This window comes from Sorex araneus, chromosome 3, assembly GCF_027595985.1.
Source record: "Sorex araneus isolate mSorAra2 chromosome 3, mSorAra2.pri, whole genome shotgun sequence".
Lineage (NCBI taxonomy): Eukaryota > Metazoa > Chordata > Mammalia > Eulipotyphla > Soricidae > Sorex > Sorex araneus.
In genome coordinates, this window is record NC_073304.1 from 221690685 (window position 1) to 221713531 (window position 22847).

The window sequence follows — 22847 nt, forward strand, 5'->3', positions numbered from 1 at the left end:
TTAGACCCACCCTGTCCTACTGTGCTGTTAGGACCTGGCGGGGAGACAGACCAACTCCCAGCGCGTGAGTCCTGCTCCTCCAGGCCACCTTCTCCTCTCCCCAGTAGCCCACCCAGGCCTCTGGGCAGGAGCCCCTTCCTGCCACGCTTCCTGGTGACATTCGGTGGAGAGACGTGGAGAGACGCAGTGGGGGGGCTTAGTCGTCTGCCCCCTGTGCCCCTGATCTCTGGGTCTTCAGGCTGGAGCAGGCCCAGGCAGGCTTGCTGGCTTCTGTTTCCTTTCTGCCATTCCTCGTGGGGCCAAGGGAATGCCAGGGGGCCACACCTGGGGGTGCTGGGGATCATGCAGGGCACGTGAGCCACCCCAGCCCCCAACCACCCTTCATCCTGTGTAGCTCCCGAGACCAGTGTCTCGAGCGGTACTACAGCGGGGTGTTTGCCTCTCACGCGGCCGACCCGGGTTCGATTCCCAGCATCTGATATGGTCCCCTGAGCACCGCCAGGAGTAATTCCTGAGCGCAGAGCCAGGAGTAACCTCTGTGCATCGCTGGGTGTGACCCAAAAAGAAAAAAAAAAAACACCAAATAAACCCAAAACCAGTGTCTCCCCCAGGGTGGCTGCTTTGTCCCTGTCAGCCCAGGCTTTTGAGGGGCGGTGGGCCTGACCCCCATAGCAGACTCCATCCCAGTGGCCTGGAGGCAGCCACTCTCAGGGAGTGGTTAGGCTCTGCCCCCCACTTCTCAGGATCCCCCTCCATGCCTGCGGCCACCCTGTCCCGGAGCCAGCCCCTCCCTCAGTTTCCTGCCCCAGGGCCAAGTGGGCCCAGGGGGGCCCTGGAGCTGCAGGTATGGGAGGGGTGTTGGCTGCTCCCACCCCGGGGCAAGCTGGTGCTGGAGCACCGCCAAGGGAGGGCCTGTGAGAGCAGCCAGGAGCTCACAGGCTGGGGGCAGGGGCTGCACTGAGAGCCTGACTTGGGGCTCCCAGTCAAGAGCTGTGTGACCCAGAGCTGGCTGCCCAACCTCTCTGAGCCTTGGCTTCTTTCTATGATGCCTGTAGGGGATTCTTGGTGCTGACACTCCCTGCAGTGGCTGAGGGGGAAGGTGGGCAGCAGGGGCCAGGGGGCCCAATTAGTGCCCCTTAACCCAGCACAGGGCGGCCCCCTTCCATGAGAGGCCACTGTGTCATCTGAATGTCCCTCCAGGGGCTGCCGCTGTGCCCAGAGAACCTGTCTCTGAGAAGCTTCTTGGAGCAGCTCGGGGCATGAGGCATCCCTCCGTTTCCAGCAGTCGGCACTGATCAGGGTCTGGGGACCCGACTTGGGCCCCCAACACGCACAGAAGGCATGACGGCGGGGCGGGCGAGCAGCTCACAGGCCTGTGTGCATGTTTGTTGCGGGGTGACGTGCTGGCACCTCAGTCACACATGGCTGAGCTTTGTGGCTTCCAGGGGGTGGCGGGTGTGTGGCCAAGGCTGGGGCGGGAAGGACAGAGGTGGGGGGACCGGGCGGCTGGTCAGCAGGGAGTGACTTGCAGACCGGGACAGATGGAGAAAGTGAGAGTGATGAGGGGGCGGGGCGCTTCCTGGGTGAGGGGTGGGAGCGGGCTGGAGGTCAAGGCACTGGCTACTGGGGGGACCTGAAAATCTCCGGAGGAGGAAACCGAGGCACAGGGTCTTGCCCGAGGTCCCCGTGGTTGGGGTGTGACTCACTCTCTTGCCACCCCACCCAGCACAGGGACCAAGGGGCTGTGGGGCGGTGCCAGTGGAAGCCCTGGCCTGGGACCGGAGTGCCATGGAGGCACCCCCAAGGCAGGCTCGCTGAGGCTCTGGGAGATGCCCAGGGCGGGCACCTCAGTGACTCGGTGACGAGGGGTCTGGCTACCGTGGGCCCCCTGAAACACTGGGTTTGGGGAAGGTGGGGCAGGAGACGGACCCTCCTGGGCATCTCACAGGCTGCTTGGTGCCCTGGGGTACAGCTGGATGGGGCACAGGGCCACCCGCACTGCAGGAAGGTGCCAGGCTCAGGGGAAAGCTTCGTCCAGCTCAAGTCCAGGCCAGGGCCTCCGGAGGGGCCCGCTGGGAGCCCCGGGCAAAGAGAGGGAGCAGGGGCGAATGTGGGAGGTGGCAGGGGCGCTGGAGCCAGGCAGAAGGGACGCCCCTTCCTGCCCAGGAGTCAGGTGATACTAAAGGGCTGAGAACAGGATGTGGCCAGACCGAGTCAAGGGCAGCAGAGCAGGCGGGAGTGAAAGGTCTGGGCCGCTGGGATGTCCCCTCTGGCCTGGTCAGATGTCAGGGGCGCCACGTCGCTATCATCGAGCTGGGTTGGGAGGTGGTTCAGTGGGGTAAGGGGGGGGTGACGGGGCAGAGGGGCAGTGAGTGGGCCGCACCTGGGGGCGAGGTGGCCCGAGACAGGGGTGGGGACAGCTCTCCAGAGGGGTGTTCTCAGCAGGTGTGGGGGAGCCCAGGGAGGCCCTGCCCTAGCGCCCTTCATCCTCAGGGCCCAGCCGGACTGGAAGGGGGGCCCGGGCACCCCCAAGGCACCAGCTCCACTCCTCTGGGGCTCTGCCCTGGGGCACAGGAGAGAGGTTCAAGGCCCTCCACCGCGTACACGGAGTCTCTGGGCTATGCCACCCACAAACCCACTGACCTCCCCTAAGCCGGGGCTCCTGGGCAGATCCGACAGGACCCGCATCCAGAGACCAAGCGTGCGTCCTGCACACGCACAGCCGCGGCCGCGCTATTTCCAAACTAACAACTCAGGTCTTCACCCACAGCCCAGCCAGGGGGGGGGCCCTCTCCTCCTCCTAAATGAGACACAGAATAGCACCAGGCTCCCAGCGGCTCCAGCATTTAAAGAGACAAACACACAGAGGCACAGGAGGGTGAGAACCACAGGGCTGAATTAAAAAAAAAAAAAGAAGAAAAAAGTGGCTCAAGAATCAATAGCAAACCCATCTTTGTCTCCAGATTAATGGCTTGGCTGAAAGAAAGGGGGGAGGGGGCGGCCTTTGGGGAGGGGGAGGCAAGGGGAGGGGCGGGGAGGCCCAAGTTGGCAGGTGAGCAGGAGGGCCCCAAGGCTCAGCTCAAGACGGGGCGACTGGGGCCGCTGGGCAGAGCAGGGCTGAGGAATCCCCGGAGGGGGCCGGGTCAGCGCGGCCCCCAAAGCCCGGCGGGGGCGGGACGCCGCAGCAGCCGCCCCTCCTCTGCTTCGTCTGTTCCCAGATCTGTGTGCGCAGCGTGGGGGGTGGGGGGAGGGGCCGCGCCCAGGCTCTCAGGAGCCGCAGGCTGGTGGCAAAGGAGGCCAGGGCTGGGGGTGGGTGCCTGCTGGGGGGCGGGCACCGGAAGCCAGGCCGGCTCCGAAGCCAACCCGGTCTCCCTCCTGGCAAGGGGCAGCTGCCCACCGCAGGCCGTCGTCGAGGCAGGCAGAGCCAGGAAGGCGGGGCTGTGCCCAGCTCTGGTCCTGGGGCAGATGGGCGGCGGGAGGGCTGGCATGGACCCCCACAGCTCCGCTGGATCCTGCTGGGCACCTTCTGGTTGTGTGCTGGAGGCCCAGGGTGCTGCTGTCGGGGCCGCGCTCCGCAGATGGGTGACCTTCGCCCGTGTGTAGGGCCTGGGGATGAACTGGGAACTCCGGGGACTCTCAGGAACTGGGGCACTCAGACCCCTCCTGGCCAGGGGGCTGGTGAGGTCCGGAGCTTGGCCCGCCCACCTGTGGGCTGCCAGAGGAGGGGTCCCGGCAGGGAGAGGCTGGTCTGGGGGCGGGGCACGCACAGGTAGGGGTACAGGGGAAGAAGGGACGGGGGTTTGCCCTGTGCTGTCCCGGGGCCACCGGGGCCGGGGGCAGGCGGGACGGAGGGCTCATGGTGAGTCTCTGTGCAGTGTCACTGCTGGGGGACCAGACCCTCTGCTCGTGTCCTGTCGGTGCCGGGGCTGGGCCAGAGGAGCAACCCACAAAGCCAGGGCTGGGCTCCGGGGACCCCAGGGGGCCCACAGACCCACAGGCCCAGCCCTGGCAGCTGGATCCTAATGCGAGGGTCTCTCCAGTGCCCACAGGCTCAGGGGGTGCCTGCAGGTGGCCTTGAGTCCACTCCTGGGCCCCGGGGGCCGACTGCTCATCTGGTTCCTCCATCCTGGGACAGGTGGCCCCGAGGCCGGGGGCCTGGCTGTGAGGAACGGTCTCCGATCCCAGGGGGTGAGAGTCCCGAGGCGGGGAGCCAGGCCGCCTGTGGGGACAGACACCCAATAGTCCCAGGGCTCCCCCCGGCACAGACCCCGAGGGGTGCAGAGAGGCCTGCTGTCCTCTCTGCAGCCCAGGGAGACCTGCTCTTGGGCTGGCGACACCGTCCACTCGGCTCTGCAGCGTGTGGTCAGGGCTGGCCAGGAACCAGCGCGGAGGCCGTACTGGAGAGCGCCAGGCCGTGCCCTCTGGCTGCAGGAGGAAGCACCGGGCCCAGGCGGAGTGACAGAGCCAGCCCCGAGGGGGAGAGCAGCGGGGGAGCCTCCGCAACTCAGGCTGCTGGGCTCCCCGACCCCCAGCCCCACGCCTGCTCTGCTGGAACCCCGACCCTCCCCGCTTCACCAGACCCTCCCTCGCTGGGCACAAGTGCCAAATTCCGACCCCACCGTGGCTGCTTCCCCTCCAGTTCGAGGGTACCCAGGCCCGACGGACCACAGCCCCCAGCAGAGGTCTTTTTGCCCCAAATCAGGAGGAGAAACAACCTCCCATCCTGTGGCCTGCAGAGAGGGGGCGGCGCTCACCTGGGCAGGTGGGCCCGGGCCCGGATGTCCGCAAGGCCGGGGCTGAGCTGGGCGATGATCCCGTCCACCTCTGCGTAGGACTGGGCACCCCAGGCAAAGTGCAGGTGCCGGGCGCTCTGCAGATGCTGTGGGTCGGGGAGGCGGGGGTGAGTGGCCTGGGGGTGGCGTGGAAGCCCGGCTCCGGGACCCGAGCGGGGGACACGGACACTCACCCCGTGGAGCTCCTCAAAGGCCTGCTGGCAGCACTCACAGTAGCCCGTCCTCCTCCGGGCGCCCGAGCGGGGGCTGGTCTCTGCATCCCAGGGCTCTCTGGGGAGAAGGGGGTGGGGTGGGGACGCTAGGCCAGCCGCGGCGCCAGCAGCCCAGGCCACATCGGGTACAGCTGGGCCAACAGTTCCGGCCTTTTCCTGCCTGCCCCCTACACCACAGGCTGGCAGTGGTCAGACTCCCTGGTGGGCCGTCCCAGCTGTCTGGTGCCCTCGGCCTGACCTGCCTGCCACCTCCACCCAGCATGCCAGCCTCGCCCACTGCTCCCTCACCAGCCCAGAACCCCTCCTCGAAGGATCCCCTTTCACTTCTTTTCCTTTTTACTTAGGGGAAGGTGCCTCCCAATGCTTACGGGGGCACAGGAGCCACTCCTGGTGATCCTCATCCCACTGGGCAGGTTGAGCCAGCGTCTGGAGTGCCGCAGCTGGACCTGAGGTGCTCGTGAGCACTGCCCTGCCCTCACCATCTCTCCGGCCCCCTTCCCTTTGTGGGCTTTTTTTTTTTCCTTTTTGGGTCACACCCAGCAATGCACAGGGATTACTCCTGGCTCTGCACTCAGGAATGACTCCTGACGGTGCTCAGAGGATCATATGGGATGCTGGGAATCGAACCTGAGTCGGCTGCGTACAAGGCAAACGCCCTACCCGCTGTGCTATTGCTCCAGCCCCCTGTGTGGGCTTTCTTAGCACGATACAAAACCCAGGAGAGAGAAACACAAGCCCAGAAATCCAAGTCCACGCTGTTTTATTTCTTCTTATTCTTGTTTTGGAGCAATACCCAGCAGTGCTCAGAGCTTACTCCTGGCTCTGAGATCTGGGGATCACTCTTGGGCTCAGGGACCATACGGGGTGCTGGGGACCAAACTTAGGGTAGCTACATGCAAGGCAAGTGCCCTAGCCTCTGTACTCTCACTCCAGCCCCCCCATGCAGGGTCCTAAGCCGTGGGTATGTTGGGAAGTGTAAGGGAACCATAAAACCTAATACCAGGGGCCCCGTGACAGGGACTGAGACAGGGGGCTTCAGTGTGGACGGGGAGCTGGCGCGAGCGGGTCAGGTAAAGCCAGAGGCAAGTCCTCTGCCGGGGGAGCGAGAGGAACAGGCCACCCAGAGCCCCAGGTCCCCGGGGAGGCAGGCGTCTGGGTGGGGCACAGACTTCTCTCTACATCCTTTGTAGCTTGCATTTTGAGCCGGAATATGATGATTTAATAATAAAAGAAAAATGAAACATTTCCTCCCCCGCAGACCTTCTACACACACGGGGATCCTGGCCCGGCCCCCTCTGCGCCTCTCACAGACAACCGCTCTGACTCATCCCTCGGATACAACCCCGGTTCTGCCTCTGAGCCCAACTCGGGCCGGGCCCCGCTGCCTCTCGGCCCTCCCCTGCGCCCCAGCCGCCTCGCTCCTTCCCCCGACTCCATGGCCTACGAGTTTCTGTGTCCCAGGGCTCGGCCGGCGGCCTGGAGCCCCCGCCTGGACCTGCTCCTCTGCACAGTCCCTCAGACGCCCTCCCTGACACGGGTCCTAGTCGAGCGGTGTGGCCGGTCCCTCGGCCCCACTGCGCAGGCTCAATGTGCAGAGACTAAACCCAGAAAAGCGTAAGGACGCAGCTAGCTGGGGGGGCTTCATCCGAGACTCAGTCTCTGGGGGTCTGGGTACATTTCTGGGGGCTCTCCTGGCAGTGCTGGAAGCCCCCAGGGCCACCCTGGTGATGCTGAGGTGAGGAGGGCTGGGGGGCAGGGGTAAGGCAAATCTGGAGCCTCACTCTTGTGTTCCAGCCCTTTGTGCCGCTGGCCTGGCCTGGGAATGTGCATTCCCAAGGGCACAGACTCGTGAAGGGGCCTCAGTCACCAGCCTCCTGTCCTGGGGACACGGGGACACGGCGGACAGTGTCTGTGGGGCGAGAGCATCAGCTAGGACAGTTGATGTGACCCGTCTCTCTTCTCTGGGCCAAGTTCCCAGAACAGACTCTGCCCGAAGCGTGAACACCCGGCCACTCCCGACGTGCCCCGAGGGGGGCCCCCAGGGGAAGGATTTAGGCCCAAGCACAGCCCCGGGGAATCTGGCTCCAGAGAGACCCACCTGGCTGGGTGCGAGCCGCCTGCAAACAGCAATGCCTCAAAGGGACTTGCATCTTTGGGTCCCAGGAAAGAGAGTTCGGGAAAGGTCTTAAACTGATGCTGGCAAGGACGGAAGTTCCTGCAACAGAAAACGTCCAGCTGTGGCCCAGGATTCCAAGGCTGAAGGCGGGGCCGGAGGGCCGAGCAGCCTCGCGAGGCAGAGCTGGGAACCCGTGCTCGCTGTCTCGGGGACAGCAGAGCCCCCTGTTGGAGTGGGACATCGCAGAGCAGGGGAAACGCCTCAAAGGGTGGGCGATGGGCCAGAGTCTCCCTGACCCTGAGCAGTTCTGGGACTCGAACCCGCGCCTCCTGCATAGGGCGGGTCCTTCAGCTGTGAGTTATCGCTTGGGTCCCTCTGGTGGACGTTAGCTCCGAGGCTTGCTGAAGGGTCTGGAATCACCCAGATGGCTAACAACTCACCAGGGTCACATTAATGTGCCCGAGAGGAGGAGGTGACAGGGTCCCCAGGCGCAGAGGGACAAGGCCCTGCTCACCTCTCCCAGTTGCCTGCAAGGGAAGGGTGTGGCCACCCTGGGTCCCCTCCTCACCACCCCAACAGCATCCCCACTGCAGGGATCTCAGAGTCCATGTCTACTGGGCATAAATGAGCCAGGATGGTGGAGTGGAAGGGGGCAAGTGGCACACGGGCACGAAGCTGCCACAGGCAGCGCCAACAGGGCCAGGCCACGCTCTGGGGCACCTCCTGGACCAGGGCAGAAAGTGGCTTCCAGGAATGAAGATGAAGGGCCCCGGGGCTGACCTTGACCCCAGGTTAGTGAAGGTTGCGGGGTTTGCGGGCCGAGCCCCCAAACACCCCTTTTCCCTTGCAGGGCTGGAAGGGCGGGGAGGGGCGAGGGTACTGACCTGCTCTCATCTTCGACCTTGAGGAAGGGCGCCTGCAGCCGGGCCACTGCAAGGAGGAGGCGGGCATTAGCCCCTGCCCGCCCCACAGGACCTGCCCCGAGGTGGCAGCCCCGAACGGCCTCCCGCCTGATGGGCGCCAGGGTGCTTCAGCTCCACCCCACCTCTGTGGGCCTCTCAAAGCCTCCTCGCCCCTCCTGGGCTCCCGGAGACGCCAGGGCCTGTGGGCATCCTTCAGGGAAAGTGTCCAGGAGGATTCTGGACTTTGTTTTGGGTTTTGTTGGGGCGGGGGAGGGGGGTAGTGCTCAGGGCAGGCTTGGGGGACCATAGGGGGTGCGGGGGATCAAACCTGGGTCAAAAACATGCAAGTCAAGTGCCTCCCGCTTTTCCGTGGGCAGCAGCGGGGAAAGGCGCGTCTGGAGGTCTTAGCAGAGGGCAGTAAGGAAAAAACACCAAGAGGGAAATCTGGCTGCACAAGAAATAGGGCACAGGGGTGCTGGGAAGACAATTTCAGACTCAATTAATCAAGAGGCTCAGCCCCGCCCGCCTGCTCGCTCTCGGGGCACCTCTCAGCTCTGGGGCAGGGGCTGAGCCTGGACCTGACCAGGGGCAGCCGGTGGGCTGGCGGCTGGCACGCGGCTGCGGCAGAGCCAGGCTGAAAGCAGCTCATCCCCCTGTGCGGCAGCGCCCCTTAATTACTTTTTGGGGGTGATTTCTTGTCTTTCTAATTAACCGACAGTGATTAAAATCCACTCCCTGCCAGATTTCCTTGCCTTTCGGACAGGAGAGGTGCCAAGTGACTTTTCTTAGCTTCTGCGTGTGCACAAAACAAATACCACTCCAAGGGCATCTTTGGGGAGAAACTACCAGCGGGGGGGACAAAGTCTCGTGCATCCGGGAGGGAGCCTGGCGAGCTGCTTGTCAGCGTTAGGAGCCTGGCATCGCCGAGTGGCAGGCAGCTGGCAAAGTGCCCGTCCCAGCTGCCCCTGAATCCTGAGACAAAAGGAGGCCGGAGCTCGGCCCGGGAAGAGGACCCCGAGCCAGTGTGGCCATGTGGGGCGTTGGCCTGGGGGGTTGGCCCTGGCCACACGCCTCCCCCGGCCTGCCAGCAGGGCCTGGACTCACTTCCTGCCACAGCGAAGTGAGCAGCTGCCGCCGCAGAGGGAGTCCGGGGCAGCGTTTAGGGAGGGAGGGACGGTGATTAGACGAGGAGACTGCCACACTGACCTTTCCGCGTTCTGGACTCCGCGGCTGGGCAGCTTCCCTATGTGGGATGGGAAAATAGGTTAAAGATGAGAGGAGCCAGGGGGGTTCGGGCGCGGAGCCCGAGGAGCTGCCCGGCCGCCCGTCTGGCCCACTTTGCCGCCCGTGGCCGGCAGGGCCCCAGTGAGAGCTGAGCAGGCAGCCGCCCTCGGCCTCGGGAGCCCCCCGCGGGGTGCGCCAGGGCAGGGGCTGGGCACGGGCCGGGGTACCAGGAGGAGAGGGCTGGCAGGCGGGAGAAGCGAACAGAGTGACCATCCTCACCCCTCTGAAAACTGTCCCTTGGGCCCGCTACTGACCTGGCGCTTCCTTGGCCCCCGCCTCACCCCGCAGAGCACGTCCAGGGGGAGCCGCTGCACACGCGCCATCATCTCTGTGGGCAAAGGTGTCCTTTCGGCAAAAGGCTTCTGGTCCTATTCCACCCAGAGCCTCCCGCACCTCCCTACCCCACCCCTACCCACCCCAACCCCTCCAGGCCTACCCCCCCCCTTCACTGCAGCCTTGCCTGCCACCTGCTGGCTTGGTGCCACCTCTGCACCTGCAGAGAACGCAAGGCAGGGCCCGGGGAGAAAACGGGGAGTCAGGAGCGAGTCATTTCTCAGAGAGGCTGGCGCCCCCCCGCCCCCACTATGAGTTTCCCGTGCATAGTTTTCCACCCCCTGGTAAAGGGGACGGTGCAGGCCCAGGGGACATCAGCGTCAGCTCCCCACACTCCATCACAGACCCCAGGCCAGAGGACCCGGTGCTGGGGCCCATTTCACTAGAGGCGGGGGTGGAAGGTGCAGGGAACAGGCTCCTGGCCGCACTGCCCGGCTCCGGGAAGGCCATTTTCCGTTTCCTGCTGTTTTCGGGGCGCACCTGGTGTGTTCCAGGCTTACTCTGGGCGGGGCTCGGGGAACCATACGTGGTGCTTGGGATCAAATCGAGGTCGGCCATGGACAAACTTCCACTTCCCCGGGGGGACAAAGGCCACTGCAGCGAGGGCCACTGGAGAGCAGGACCATCGCCCCAGCTGACTTGCTGGCGCGGGGTCACTGTGCCCCCTGCTGCCCCCCCCGCCCTCCCCCAACTGTGCTGCCCTCCTGGCCGTACCGTCCACGTGCAGGATCCTGACGCCCCACGCGCGGGCCTGGCTCACGGGGCTGCAGCTGCTCCCCTGGAACGAGGAAGCCCAGTGAGGCGGGACCCCCGCCCCCCACTTTGCCTGAGCTGCCGGGGTCTGTCCTGGTTTCTGGAAGCCTGGAGTCCCCTCCGTGAGGCGGGGGGCCGTTGGTGGGCAGGTCATGGGGTAGAGCGTAGTGCTCCGAGAGTCCACCCCATGTCCCAGGAACACCCGCCCCCCCCCCTTGGGGCCCAGCCCCCTGGTTCTGCTCCCCCTGCTGTGCCCTCCTCCTCCTCATCCCTGCCCGGTGCTCCCCATCCTGCCCGGTCAGCCGGCGGCAGAGGCGCAGCACTGGGCGGCCTGGTGCAGGGTGTAGCCCGAGGCCGGGGCTGACCCTGGACAGCTCCGATCAAGCCCCCTGCGCTCTGCGTCTGCCTTTGTATGAAGGGACCGAGGACGGGGACGCAGGAGCCTCCCGCCGGCCGACTCAGCCCACCTGGCTCCTGATGGCCTTTCTCAGCAGCTCCTTCCCTCTGCTCAGGGGTGCCTGGTGGGGACACAAGAGCAGGGCGGGTGGTGTAAAGGCCCCGTGGGCACAAGCGTCTCATAGGGGCTGGCGAGGAGGCCTCCGGGGGCGCCCAGAGGAGTTTGTGGGGTCCAGGTCACGGCCCTCGCAGGGAGCTGGCCGTGGGGACCCGGTGGGAAGGAGTCTGGATGCCGTGGGGTGAGGCCACAGGCTGCAGCCCTTCCTCCAGGAGGTCCTGCCTTCCCCGGCACACGCTGGTCCTCAGAAGCGCCGACAAAGCCTGTCCCTCGCCACAAGGCCGCCGGAGGTCAGAAATCTGACTGGCAGGGGCTGGAGTGATAGCACAGAGGGTAGGGCGTTTGCCTTGCACCCGGCCGACCCGGGTTCGATCCCCGGCATCCCATATGGTCCCCCGAGCACTGCCAGGAGTAATTCCTGAGTGCAGAGCCAGGAGAAACCCCTGTGCATCGCCGGGTGTGACCCAAGAAGCAAAAAAAAAAGAAAGAAAGAAATCTGACCGGCGGCCCCAGTGAGGCAACAAGAACGCAGGGCCAGAGACATCCAGGTAAGGCGGCTGCCTTGCCTGCTGCCCACCAGCGCCGCTTGGCGTCACCCCTGACCACACAGTTGGGAACAGGCCGCTCAGCTCGGCCAGGCGTGGCTGACACTCCCCCCGGGTGACTACGCTAGGGGAGAAAGTCGCATCGTGTTCCCAGGCAGAGCTGAGACGCGAACACGAGGACCAGCTCCAAAACCCCCTGGTGCAGCCTGGACTTGACAGCCACGAGTCCCCCCCTCACCCCCCCAGCCCGAGTGGGGAGCGCGCGGCCGAGCACTGAGAGCCAGAGCAGCACACAGCTGTCCCGGCCACTTGGCTCAAACAGGAGACAAAAATGAAGCGGATGAGGGGGCCAGAGAGAGCACGGCGGGTAGGGTGCTGCTTGCCTTGCACACAATCCGCCCGGGTTTGATCCCCTACATCCCACAGGGTCCCTTGAGCACGGCCAGGAGTAATCCCTTGAGCATCACTGGGTGTGGTCTGCCTCAAAACCAAGAATAAATAAGGCATGGGGCCGGAGCGATAGCACAGCGGGTAGGGCGTTTGCCTTGCACGCGGCCGACCCGGGTTCGATCCCCGGCATCCCATATGGTCCCCCAAGCACTGCCAGGAGTAATTCCTGAGTGCAAAGCCAGGAGTAACCCCTGAGCATCGCTGGGTGTGACCCAAAAAGCAAAAAAAAAAAAAAAAAGAATAAATAAGGCAGAGAGATGAAAACTCCCCCCGCCCAGAGTTGGGGATATGGTTGAAGCGACAGATATGGTTCATACCTGGCAGGAGACCCCAAGTACAATCCCCAGTCCTGGGTGGCCCCCGAGCACCCCCAGGAAAGACCCCTATAAAAATATAGGACTGGGGATCTGGTGGAACACAAGCGCGCACGTACAAGGCCCTAGGCCTGCTCTCCAGCACCGAAAATAAGTACAAGAAGGAAGGAGAATGGAAGGGAGGGAGGGAGGGAGGGAGGGAGGGAGGGAGGGAGGGAGGGAGGGGAGGAAGGGGGAGGGGAAGGACAGGGATGAGAAAGGGAGGAAGGGCAGGGAGGGAGGGAGGAAGAGAGAGAGGGAGAGAGAGAGGGAGGGAGGGAGGAAGCGGAAGGAGGAAAGACTGAGGAGGAAGAGAGGGAGGGAAGAGGTGAGGGGGAAGGGAGAAGGGGATGGAGAGGAAGGACAGGGATGAGGGAGGGAGCAAGGGAGGGAGGAGGGAGATGAGGGGGCAAAAGGCTCCAGGGCTTCTCTCCTTCCCTACCCAGGGGGTCCTTACCGAGCTGGGAGGTCTCAGTACAGGCCTGGTGGGGCTGCCTTTTGGGGGAGCCCTGGACGAGGGGGTCTCCACTCTGGCCTCCCCAGGGCTGGGGCAGTTCCTGGGGCTCACCCTGCGGCTCTCTGACTTTGCCTCCAGGCGGCTGGACACCATGTAAGTTACCTCTTTGCTCAGAAAACCCTCAATTACCTGAAACCAGATTTGAAGAAAAAAAAGAGGGTACAGATGTAGAATCATCAAAACCAACCTCACCCTTGGCCGTGAGGTTCCAGAACTACCTTTTTTTTTTTTTTGCCTTTTTAGGTCATACCCGGCAATGTACAGGGGTCACTCCTGGCTCTGCACTCAGGAATCACCCCTGGCAGTGCGCAGGGGACCATATGGGATGCTGGGAATTGATCCCGGGTCGGCTGCGTGCAAGGCAAATGCCCTCCCCGCTGTGCTATCACTCCAGCCCCCCAGAACCATCCCTGAGGAAGCCAAACGCAGCACTGAGCCCTAGAAGACCACACCCAGGAGCAGAACGGAGCAGAACGGGCCCCACGGACGACACAGTTTGGGACTGTCCACGAGGCTCTGGGCGGCCTGCTGCGCTGGGGCAGCAGTCAGGTGTGAAGAAACACTGGCCCATCCGGTCACCGCTCATACTACACTGACCTCAGGACCAGGAGGGAAAACGGGAAATGAGCCGAAGCAATAGCACAGTGGGGAGGGCATTTGCCTTGCACGTGGCCCGGGTTCAGTCCACGGCAGCCCATATGGTCCCCAGCATCACCAGGAGTAACTTCTAAGCATCCCTGGGTGTGACTAAAAAAGCAGGGGAGGGGCTGGAGTACAGCAGGTAGGACATCTGCCTTGCACACAGCCCACCCGGGTGTAATTCCCGGCATCCCATATGGTCCCCCAAGAACTGCCATGAGTAATTCCTGAGTATAGAGCCAGTAGTATTCCTAAGTAATTCCTAAGCATTGCTGGGTGGGATCCAAAAAGAAAAAAAATCAGGGGGAATAAAAAGAAAATGAAAGGGGGTCAGAATGATAGTGCAGTGGGTAGGGTGCTTGCCTTGAATACAGTCGACTTGGGTTTGATACCTGCCATCCTATATGGTGCCGGGCACTGCAAGGAATGATCCAGGAGGAAGCCCTGAGTACTGCCAGGTGTCGGCCCAAAACAGAAACAGCCAACACATCGGGGGTTGGTAACTCCAGGGTCCCCTGGGCGTCTGCTCACCAGCCCGCCAGCCCTTCGTGGGAATGGAGTGGGTAGGTCTGACCTACTTCTGTGTCCCAAGAATCCAACGAGTTGTCTGAAGTACAGAGACTCGGCTAGAGCCACAGGGAGGAGAAACAATGGCAGTGAACTGCGGGGAGGGGAGCAGCGAGCAGCGGGGAGGAGCAGGAGCACTGTGGAGCACTGTAGAGCAGCGGGTGGGGAGTGGACAATACATCCGGGCAGAAGGTGAGCTCCGCATCTGCAGGTGGGTTCTGGAAGGGTCCCCCCCTTTCATGGCTGTGGAGTGTGGAGCTGGGAAGAGATGCCAACAACCTCACGAGCCAGATCCAGACCCCGAGAACGGCGCTGGGGAACGGCTCTGAGGAGAGCAGGAGGAGAAACAGGCACTTCAGTGAGGGAAGTTCAGGCTCCTCCATGATGTCCAAACTCTATGGACTCTATAAGCGTTTTAACTCTGTAAGCGTTAAAAACAGGAGTGTAGGGGGCTGGAGCCATAGCACAGCGGGTAGGGTATTTGCCTTGCACGCGGCCGACCCAAGTTCGATTCCCAGCATCCCACATGGTCCCCTGAGCACCGCCAGGAGTAATTCCTGAGTGCATGAGCCAGGAGTAACCCCTGTGTATCACCAGGTGTGACCCCCCCAAATATAATAAAAATAAATAAATAAAAGCAGGCGTATGTGTGTAGGGGGGAGGGTGTGGGGCTGAAGTCCAGCGGGAGGGGGAATTGTTGCACACAACTGGCCAGGGTTCAATCCCCAGTATCCCATATGGTCCCTTGAGCTAAGCCACGTGTGGCCCCCAAACAGACAAAAGTGAAAAAAGAGAGCCAGAGCGAGAGGTCCGCAGGCTGGCGCTCATGCTGTCCATGCAGGAGGCCTGGGGTCCACTCCCTGCACCACACCGTCCCCTGGACACTGTCACGAGCAACTTCAGAGCACTGAGCTCCCAGAACCTGCTGGACGTGGCCCCAAAATCTAAAATAAAATAAAAACAGGAGCATTCAACTCCCTCTTCTTCTCCCTCTCCCATTTCCAAAATAAAGCTACTTATCTCAGGGCTGGAGTAATAGCACAGCAGGTGGGGCATTTGCCTTGGGCACAGCCAACGCAGATGTGATCCCAGGCACCCCAAATGGTCCCCCAAGCCAGCCAGGAGTGATGCCTGAGCACAGGACCAGGAGTAAGCCCTAAGCACTGCCACTGTGGCCCAAAAAAACAAAAAGATAAAAGGAGCTGCTTATTTCAGGACTGGGAAAACAACTCACTGGCTAAGCGCATGGGGCAATCCCAGCACCGCACGGTCCCCTGAGCACCACCAGCCCAGCACTGAGCCAGGAGAAGCCCTTGAGTACCTCAGGCCTGGCCCCCAAACCAAAAAGCATACAACACCCCGACCCCCCAAAAGGGAAAGAACGTGATGGCCAGAAGGTGGCCCAAAGGGATGGAGCATTGCATGCTCTGGCTGTAGGCGCCCTGGGACGGACCCCAGTGTGTGCACACTTACACATCTCACACTCACACATTCTCACACTCACACCACATATGCTCACACACGTGCTCAAGCATGCACACACATGCCCTCTCAAATGTTCTCACATGCACAAACATGCATACACATTTTGCTGTTTTGGGGCCATGCCTGGTGGTGTTCAGGGGACCATATGAGGTACTGGGGATTGAACCGGGCTAGCTGCGTGCAGCTAACACCGTTCCTGCTGTCCTATCACCTCACTCCTGGTTTGGTTTTTTTGGGGGGAGGCTTTTTGGGTCACACCTGGCAATGCACAGGGGCTACTCCTGGCTCATGCACTCAGAAATTACTCCTGGTGGTGCTTGGGGGACCATATGGGATGCTGGGAATTGAACCTGGGTCGGCCGTATGCAAGGCAAACACCCTACCCACTGTGCTATCACTCCAGCCCCTCACTCCTGTTTTTAACAGCCATGGTTAAATGGCACGGAGTAGAGTTCAGAGGTCATGGAGGAGCCTGAACTTGTTTTTGTTTTTGCTTTTTGGGTCACACCCAGCGATGCACAGGTTACTCCTGGCTCTGCACTCAGGAATTACTCCTGGCGGTTCTCAGAGGACCATATGGGATGCTGGGAATCGAACCCAAGTTGGCCGCATGCAAGGCAAACGCCCTACCCGCTGTGCCATCCCTCCAGCCCTGGAGCCTGAACTTCTTTCACTTAAGCACCAGTTTCTCTTCCTGCCCCACTCATTCCCCAACATGCGCACACTCACACATGTGCTTTCACATGCATACATGCACTCACATTCACTCACGTACACACCCACACACTAACATTCTCACACATGATCATACATGTATTCACATGCACACATGCACTCATTAACTTATGTGCTCATACTCAAGCACTCATGTTCACATGTGCTCTCACATGCTCACACACATTCATTCATGCGCTCAATTGTACATGCACTCACATACAACCAGAGCTCACACACATTCTCACTCACAAGCGATCACGCTCACACATTCATAATGTGCTTAAACATACACTCACATGCATGTTCACACACACGCTTACATGCTCACACACACAAATGAAAAACAGGAGCTTGAAGAGATATGTGTAGGGGCTGGAGCAATAGTATAGTAGGTAGGGCTTGTGCCTTGCATGCAGCCAACCCAGGTTCAATCCCCAGTATCCCATATGGTCCCCTGAGCACCACCAGGAGTAATTCCTGAGTGCAGAGCCAGGAGTAACCCCTGTGCATCGCTCGGTGTGACCCAAAAAACAAAAAACAAAACAAAAAAAAGAGATACGTGTAGACCAATGTTTACTGCCACACTAGTGACAATAGCCAGAAAGTGGAGAACAGCCAGATGGCTGGGAACTGAAGGACAGGTCACTCAATATGGCCCTCTGGATGTTCTCTGGCTCCGGCTCCACAGACAAAGCCTGGAAGCACTGATCAATGCAACAACAGATACAGAAGGACAAACAGCATTGAGTCCACTGATGGGCAGTGCCGAGAAAGCTCAAAGACAGAAAGTGGGTCAGAGAGACAGGGCACAAAGTGCCCGCCTTGCATGTGGGCGACCCTGATCTGATCCCTGGGACTGCACATGGTCCTGAGCACCACCTAGTGTCGCTCCTAAGCACGGAGCCAGGAATAACCCCTGAGAACTGCTAGGTGTGGCCCCCTCCCCCCCAAAAAAAAAGATTAGAGCTGAGCACAGTGGGTCAGTGGGGGAAGGGAAATTATTACCTATTGGTGTAACCAATGTCAATGAAATGAATACTCAAAACACATCACAAGTCAAAAAACTAATCTTTAAAGGTACACAATGAAGACAGCTGGGGAAGAGCTCAAAGACTCAAGCACAGAGATGTATATGGAGCCTCAGGTGTGCCCAGCGCTGTGGGGCATGAAAGCCAAGCACAGCAGCCCCTAAGCACCGGATGTAGCTCCCCAACAAACAGAATAATAAAAATCATACTTGAAGGGTGCGCCTTCCCTCTGAATATGACAGAAACCAGTGCGAGAGGGTAGGGAGAGGGCAGTGTCCATCTTAGACACACGCAGGAGATGGAGGAATGGCCCCGGACTGTTCATCTGTCTGCCCATCCATCCGTCTGTCTAGGAGGACACTCTGCTCCTCGCAGCCCGAGGTGGAGTTGGGTTTCCATCCTCTCAGCCCTGCCCGAGAGGACAAGCCTCAGGAAACCTCAGAGCTCTCCTTTCCGGGACCACAGTGTCCAGCAGCCCAAAGCCACGCCGAGGGCATGTCCAAGACAAAATCCCCAGGGAACCTCTCAGACTCCCGGGAGCCCAGCAGCCGCCCGGCCACTGCGTCAATGACTGCGGGATGCACGAGGGAGGCCGCCGGCCCTCCCGCCCTGCCTGCCCAAGGCAGATGCAAGAGTGAGTCCTGAGGAAACAGGCAAATATCGAGATGCAGAAATAATAATTTTTTTTTCTTTTTGGGTCACACTAGTGATGCTCAGGGATTACTCCTGGCTCTGTACTCAGGAATTACTGCTGGAGAAGTTCGGGGGTGGGGGAACCACATGGGATGCTGGGGATCGAACCCGAGTAGGCCAGCAAACGCCCTCCCTGCTGTACATATCGCGCCGGCCTCTGATATGATTTTTGACTCTGGGAAAAAAAATCACTTAAAAATCTGCTTTCAGTGGGGGCTGGAGCGATAGTTCAGTGGGCAGGGCATCCCTGCCCATGGCCAAACCAGGTTCAATTCCCAGCATCCCATATGGTCCCCATATGGTCACTGCCAGGAGTAATTCCTGAGTGCAAAGTCAGGAGTAAACCCCTGTGTATCAGCAGGTATGACCCAAAAAGAAAAAAAAAAAAAAGAAAAACCCAAACACTGCTTTCGGAAATGGATTTTTTATTTTTGCTTGTTTGGGGGCCACAAGCAGCAGTGCTCACGGCTCACTCCTGGTGGTGCTCAGGGAACCATGTGGGATGCTGGATATCGATCCTGAGTCCACTGGGAATATGTCGACATCAGAGACAGACCCCAGTCCAGCTCCTGGCCTACATGCAGGGCAGGAGATGCAGGTTACGTACCCCACCCAGCTGCTGGATGGTCCCCGTCAAAAACTGGAGAGTGCTGCCGGCAGGCAGGTCCAAGTAAAAGGACTTTCCTGAAAAGGGCCGCTTCCCTGCTGCGCCACTTCTCCTCTGGCATTTCCCCCAGCAACCGGCAGCTCCTACTTGAGGACCTAGAAAATTACAAAGTGGGACAAAATGAAAAGCTGCTGGTGAGAGATTTGCAAATGAAGCATCTCCCAGTACCAACCCAGGCCCCGAGGCCCTGGCCGAGAAGATGCTCCGTCCTCGGCGGTAGGACCTGCCCCCCCAGGAACCCGCCACAGACACCGGAGGGAATGTGCGATGGGGCAGAAAGCCAGTCTGACAGTTTCTCAAAATGCTGACTGCAGAGTCAAAATGTAACTGGGCAGATCATACAGAAAGATGTATATCTGGATAAAAACAAGTACAAGAAGAACAGGAGAAATAGAACAGCAGGCAGGGTGCTTGTCTTGCACACAGTTGATCTGGTTTGACCCTCGGCACCCCACATGGTCCTCCCCTGAGCCCTGCCAGGAGTGATCCCTCAGCACAGAGCCAGGAATATGTGCAGAGCACTGCCAGATAGGGCCCCCAAACAAATAAACAAGAAACGAGTACAAGAATTTTCAAAGAGGGCTGGAGCAATAGCACAGCGCGTAGGGCGTTTGCCTTGCACGCAGCTGACCCAGGTTCGATTCCCAGCATCATATATGGTCCCCTGAGCACCGCCAGGAGTAATTCCTGAGTCAGAGCCAGGAGTAACCCCTGTGCATTGCCAGGTGTGACCCAAAAAGCAAAAAAAAAAAAAAAAAGAATGTTCAAAGAGCTTGCGCTTTAAGCCTGTGTTTAATCAGAAAGCACACAATCTCAAAGGCGGAATCTCACAAGCCTCTAGAGAGACTAATGAAGACCAGGCCAGCCCCTTTTAGTGTATTTATAGTGAAGTAAAGGAGGCGTGGGGCCGGGTAGGTTGGCTAGCGCCAAGGTCGGGCATTCAGGTAGTGTTGTTAGTCTTTTGTTGCGCTTTCCAGGGATTCAGGAGTTGAGAAATTCCTGGGGGGGCAGCAGTTTTACCAACTGCGTATGTAGGTTTCCTCCAGCAACAAGCAAAGTGTCCTCCAGCACCCCCTACCCCATAGCTCATGTTGCCAGACCCTTCACAAGGCAAATACCCTGGACCAGCTGAATTGTTACTTTGCTTCTTATTTCCACTCTGAAGAAGCCCATGTTCTTTCTCCAACTTGCACGTCTTCCCTTTTCTCTCCTCAAGCGTTTTTTCTTTCTTTTTTTTTGGTTTTTGGGTCACACCCAGCGATGCACAGGAGTTACTCCTGGCTTTGCACTCAGGAATTACCTCTGGCAGTGCTGGGGGACCATATGGGATGCTGGGAATCAAACCCGGGTTGGCGGGCAAGGCAAATGCCCTACCCACTGTGCTATCACTCCAGCCCTTCAAACGTTTCTTTCTTTCTTTCTTTCTTTTTTTTTGGCTTTTTGGGTCATACCTAGCAATGCACAGGGGCCACTCCTGGCTCTGCACTCAGGAATTACCCCTGGCGGTACTCAGGGGACCATATGGGATGCTGGGAATCGAAGTGGGTCGGCCTCGTGCAAGGCAAACGCCCTACCCGCTGTGCTATCGCTCCAGCCCCCCTTCAAACGTTTCTAAATAAGTTTCAATAAAAACGTTCTAGTGGGGCTGGAGCGATAGCACAGTGGGTAAGGCGTTTGCCTTGCACACGGCCAACCCGGGTTCGATTCCCAGCATCCCATATGGTCCCCTGAGCACCGCCAGGGTTGGCTCCTGAGTGCAGAGCCAGGAGTGAGCCCTCTGCATCGCTGGGTGCGACCCAAAAAGAAATAAATAAATGACATCTTTTATATTATCACAACTCGAAAAATAATCATTCAAGCTATAGCCTGAAGGGAGTAGGAGGGAACTCAAAGACCTGCACACGGTGTCTGCCAACCATGCTCCTGTTCTCACCACCCTCCCTGGCAAGGGAGCCCCAGCCCCTGAAATTCACACCCGGTTCCTGTCTGATCAGTTACAGTGAACTCGAGCAGCTGACAACCAGGAAACCACACATTTCCAATCAGCAATCCACCACCTCCCTCTTGTGAATAAAAAGGTGTAGAAGGATGACCAGGCTTTGAAAGAAAGTCCTCTCACCTGCAATCAGGCTAACAGGGAGGGGAGGTGGGAGAGGTGTCAACAGACCTAAGGCGAAACGGAACAAAAACAAGCCCTCACACCACCACCCAAACCAGCCATTTCCCCAAACAGAACTGGCACCTCGGTCGTTCCGTTTCGGATGGAGCAGCTGTGGCTCTGACCTTGCACCCCCAGTTTGTTTCAGCTTTGGGATCACGGCCCAGCAGTGCTCAGGAGTCACCCCCGACGCGGCTCGGGGTGGCAGTGGGGGGCCCAGGTGCGGGACCGGAGGTCCTCCTGCAAAGCGCTCCTGCGTCCTCGGCCCCGCGCTCCCAGCCTCCCGTCCAGGAGTCACCTACCCGGGTGCGGGGCCCGGAGCCGACCCTCGGCCATCCCAACTCTCCGCCTCGGACCGCGCGTCGCCTGGGAAAAGGACAAAACGTCAACTGCACCGGATCGGCAGCTTCTGATCCTCCATCCCCCACATCTCACACGGTCCCCGGCGGCTCCGGGGACAGCGAGCCCGTCCCAGGACCGCGCGCCTTCCGGGCACCCCGGCCCGGTCCTCCTGCCCCTGCTCCCGCCACCCCGGCCGCGCTCCCGCGCCCCTGCGCCCCACGCCCCGCGCCCCGCGCCACCGCTCCCGATCCCGACCCCTACTCCGACCCTGCGCCCGCCCGGCCGCCGCAGCCTCCCGCCCCCGCACCTGCCCGAACTCCGTTCTCCTTCTCACGGTCTCGGCATCTCTCGGGCTCGTCCCGACCCGCAGACTCCCGCAGCGGTGCCGCGTCTACACCTCCGCTCTCAGCTCGCACGCGCCCGGCTCCGGTTTCAATTTCCTGCAGGCTCCACCCCCGAAATAAAGCCGTTGCCGCGAGACCACCGTACGGTGGTCCTAGGGGGACAATTTTGACCCCTACGGTTTCCGTTTCGCGTTCATTCCTGCCAGTTTTGTTTGTTTGTTTGTTCGTTTGTTTGCCAGCCATTTGTTTCCGCAAAAGTTTTCCAGAAGAGGTGTTTCCGTTCCCCACTTCAGTCTTGACTTCATTTAATTACATTGAGTCCTCGTTCTTCATTAAAGTTTTACTTGTTGCGGGTTAGTACAGCAGATAAGGCACTTGCCTGGCACGTGGCTGACCAGGGTTCTATCCCAGGCATCCCATACGGTCCTCCAAGCATCGCCTGGAGTAATTCCAAAGTGCAGAGCCAGGAGTGACCCCTGAGCATTTCTGGACTGAATGTAACCCAAAAACTAAGCTAAACTAAAATAGAATTAAAAAAAATAGTTCTACTTGTTCTGGGGACCAGAACTACCTACAAATGCAAACAGCAAGTAGGGTGTTTGGCTTGCATGTGACCCACCTGGGTTCGATCCCCAGCAGCCCATATAGTAGTCCCCCAAATACTGCTAGGGTGCTCCTTGAACAGAGACAGGGATAAGTCCTGAGCATCACTAGGCGTGACCCCAAAACAAAGTTGTACTTGTTTAGTCAACTATAACCCAAATCCCCACAACCTCTGGTTCCTTCACCGTCCTTGTATCCCATTCTTAAAATAAGGGGACAGACTTTTCCCTCTTCAAATACTCTTTTGCTTCCATTCGTATCTGCTTTCACCTTGCTTCAGTAACTCTCCAATTGCCTTTGCTAGATCCAAGGCTGATTCACTTCCAATTTGTTGTGATTTGGTTTCTCCCAGGTTTCTCTTCCTTATTCACTCTCTTCCTAGAGTCTCTTTCAACTCCACAGCTTCAAAATCCAGCTCTATGTTAATACCTGCAGTTTCTATCTTTGTTTGGATCACACCTGGCAGTGCTCAGGGATTACTCCTGGTTCTGCACTCAGGAATCACTTCTGGCAGTGCTCAGGGGACCATGTGGGATGCCAGGGATGAAACCAGGGTTCTTCATTAAGAAGAAAGGCAAGCACTCCACCTGCTTCCTCTCTCTAAGGTCTCAGGTTTATTTTCTTCTTAGCACCTTCCACTAATAGAAATGATCTAATTCATCTATTTGTTATCACTGTCTCATCCCTGAGAATGAAGATCTATAAGGACAGCGTTGGGACTGAGAGATAGTACAGGAGTTAACTAGCCTGGCACACAGTTGATGCCTGTTCTATCCTGAACACCTACTGGGTATGCCTCCCAACCGCCTCCCAAGAGAAGAAGTGAGAATGA

The 22847-nt window shown here is 59.6% G+C and overlaps 1 protein-coding gene across 6 annotated transcripts; it reads right to left on the bottom strand.

Annotated features, from left to right (window-relative positions):
- Positions 1 to 2888: 2888 nt before the first annotated feature.
- Positions 2889 to 21755, bottom strand: DBF4B (DBF4 zinc finger B). 6 transcript variants are annotated; one of them, XM_055131714.1, is made up of 13 exons: positions 21376 to 21516; positions 21029 to 21092; positions 18509 to 18663; positions 12713 to 12901; positions 10861 to 10911; positions 10355 to 10418; positions 9562 to 9635; positions 9230 to 9266; positions 8006 to 8051; positions 7104 to 7220; positions 4967 to 5063; positions 4755 to 4879; positions 2889 to 4219 (listed from the first exon to the last, which is right to left on the bottom strand). In XM_055131714.1, exons 2-13 carry the CDS (start codon positions 21060 to 21062, stop codon positions 3637 to 3639), a joined length of 1572 nt encoding a protein of 523 aa, XP_054987689.1. In that variant the 5' UTR covers positions 21063 to 21092; positions 21376 to 21516; the 3' UTR covers positions 2889 to 3636. The 6 variants fall into 6 exon arrangements, with proteins under 6 accessions (XP_054987689.1, XP_054987691.1, XP_054987690.1 ...); XM_055131716.1 differs by lacking the exon at positions 12713 to 12901; XM_055131715.1 differs by lacking the exon at positions 10861 to 10911.
- Between the last annotated feature and the right edge of the window lie 1092 nt (positions 21756 to 22847).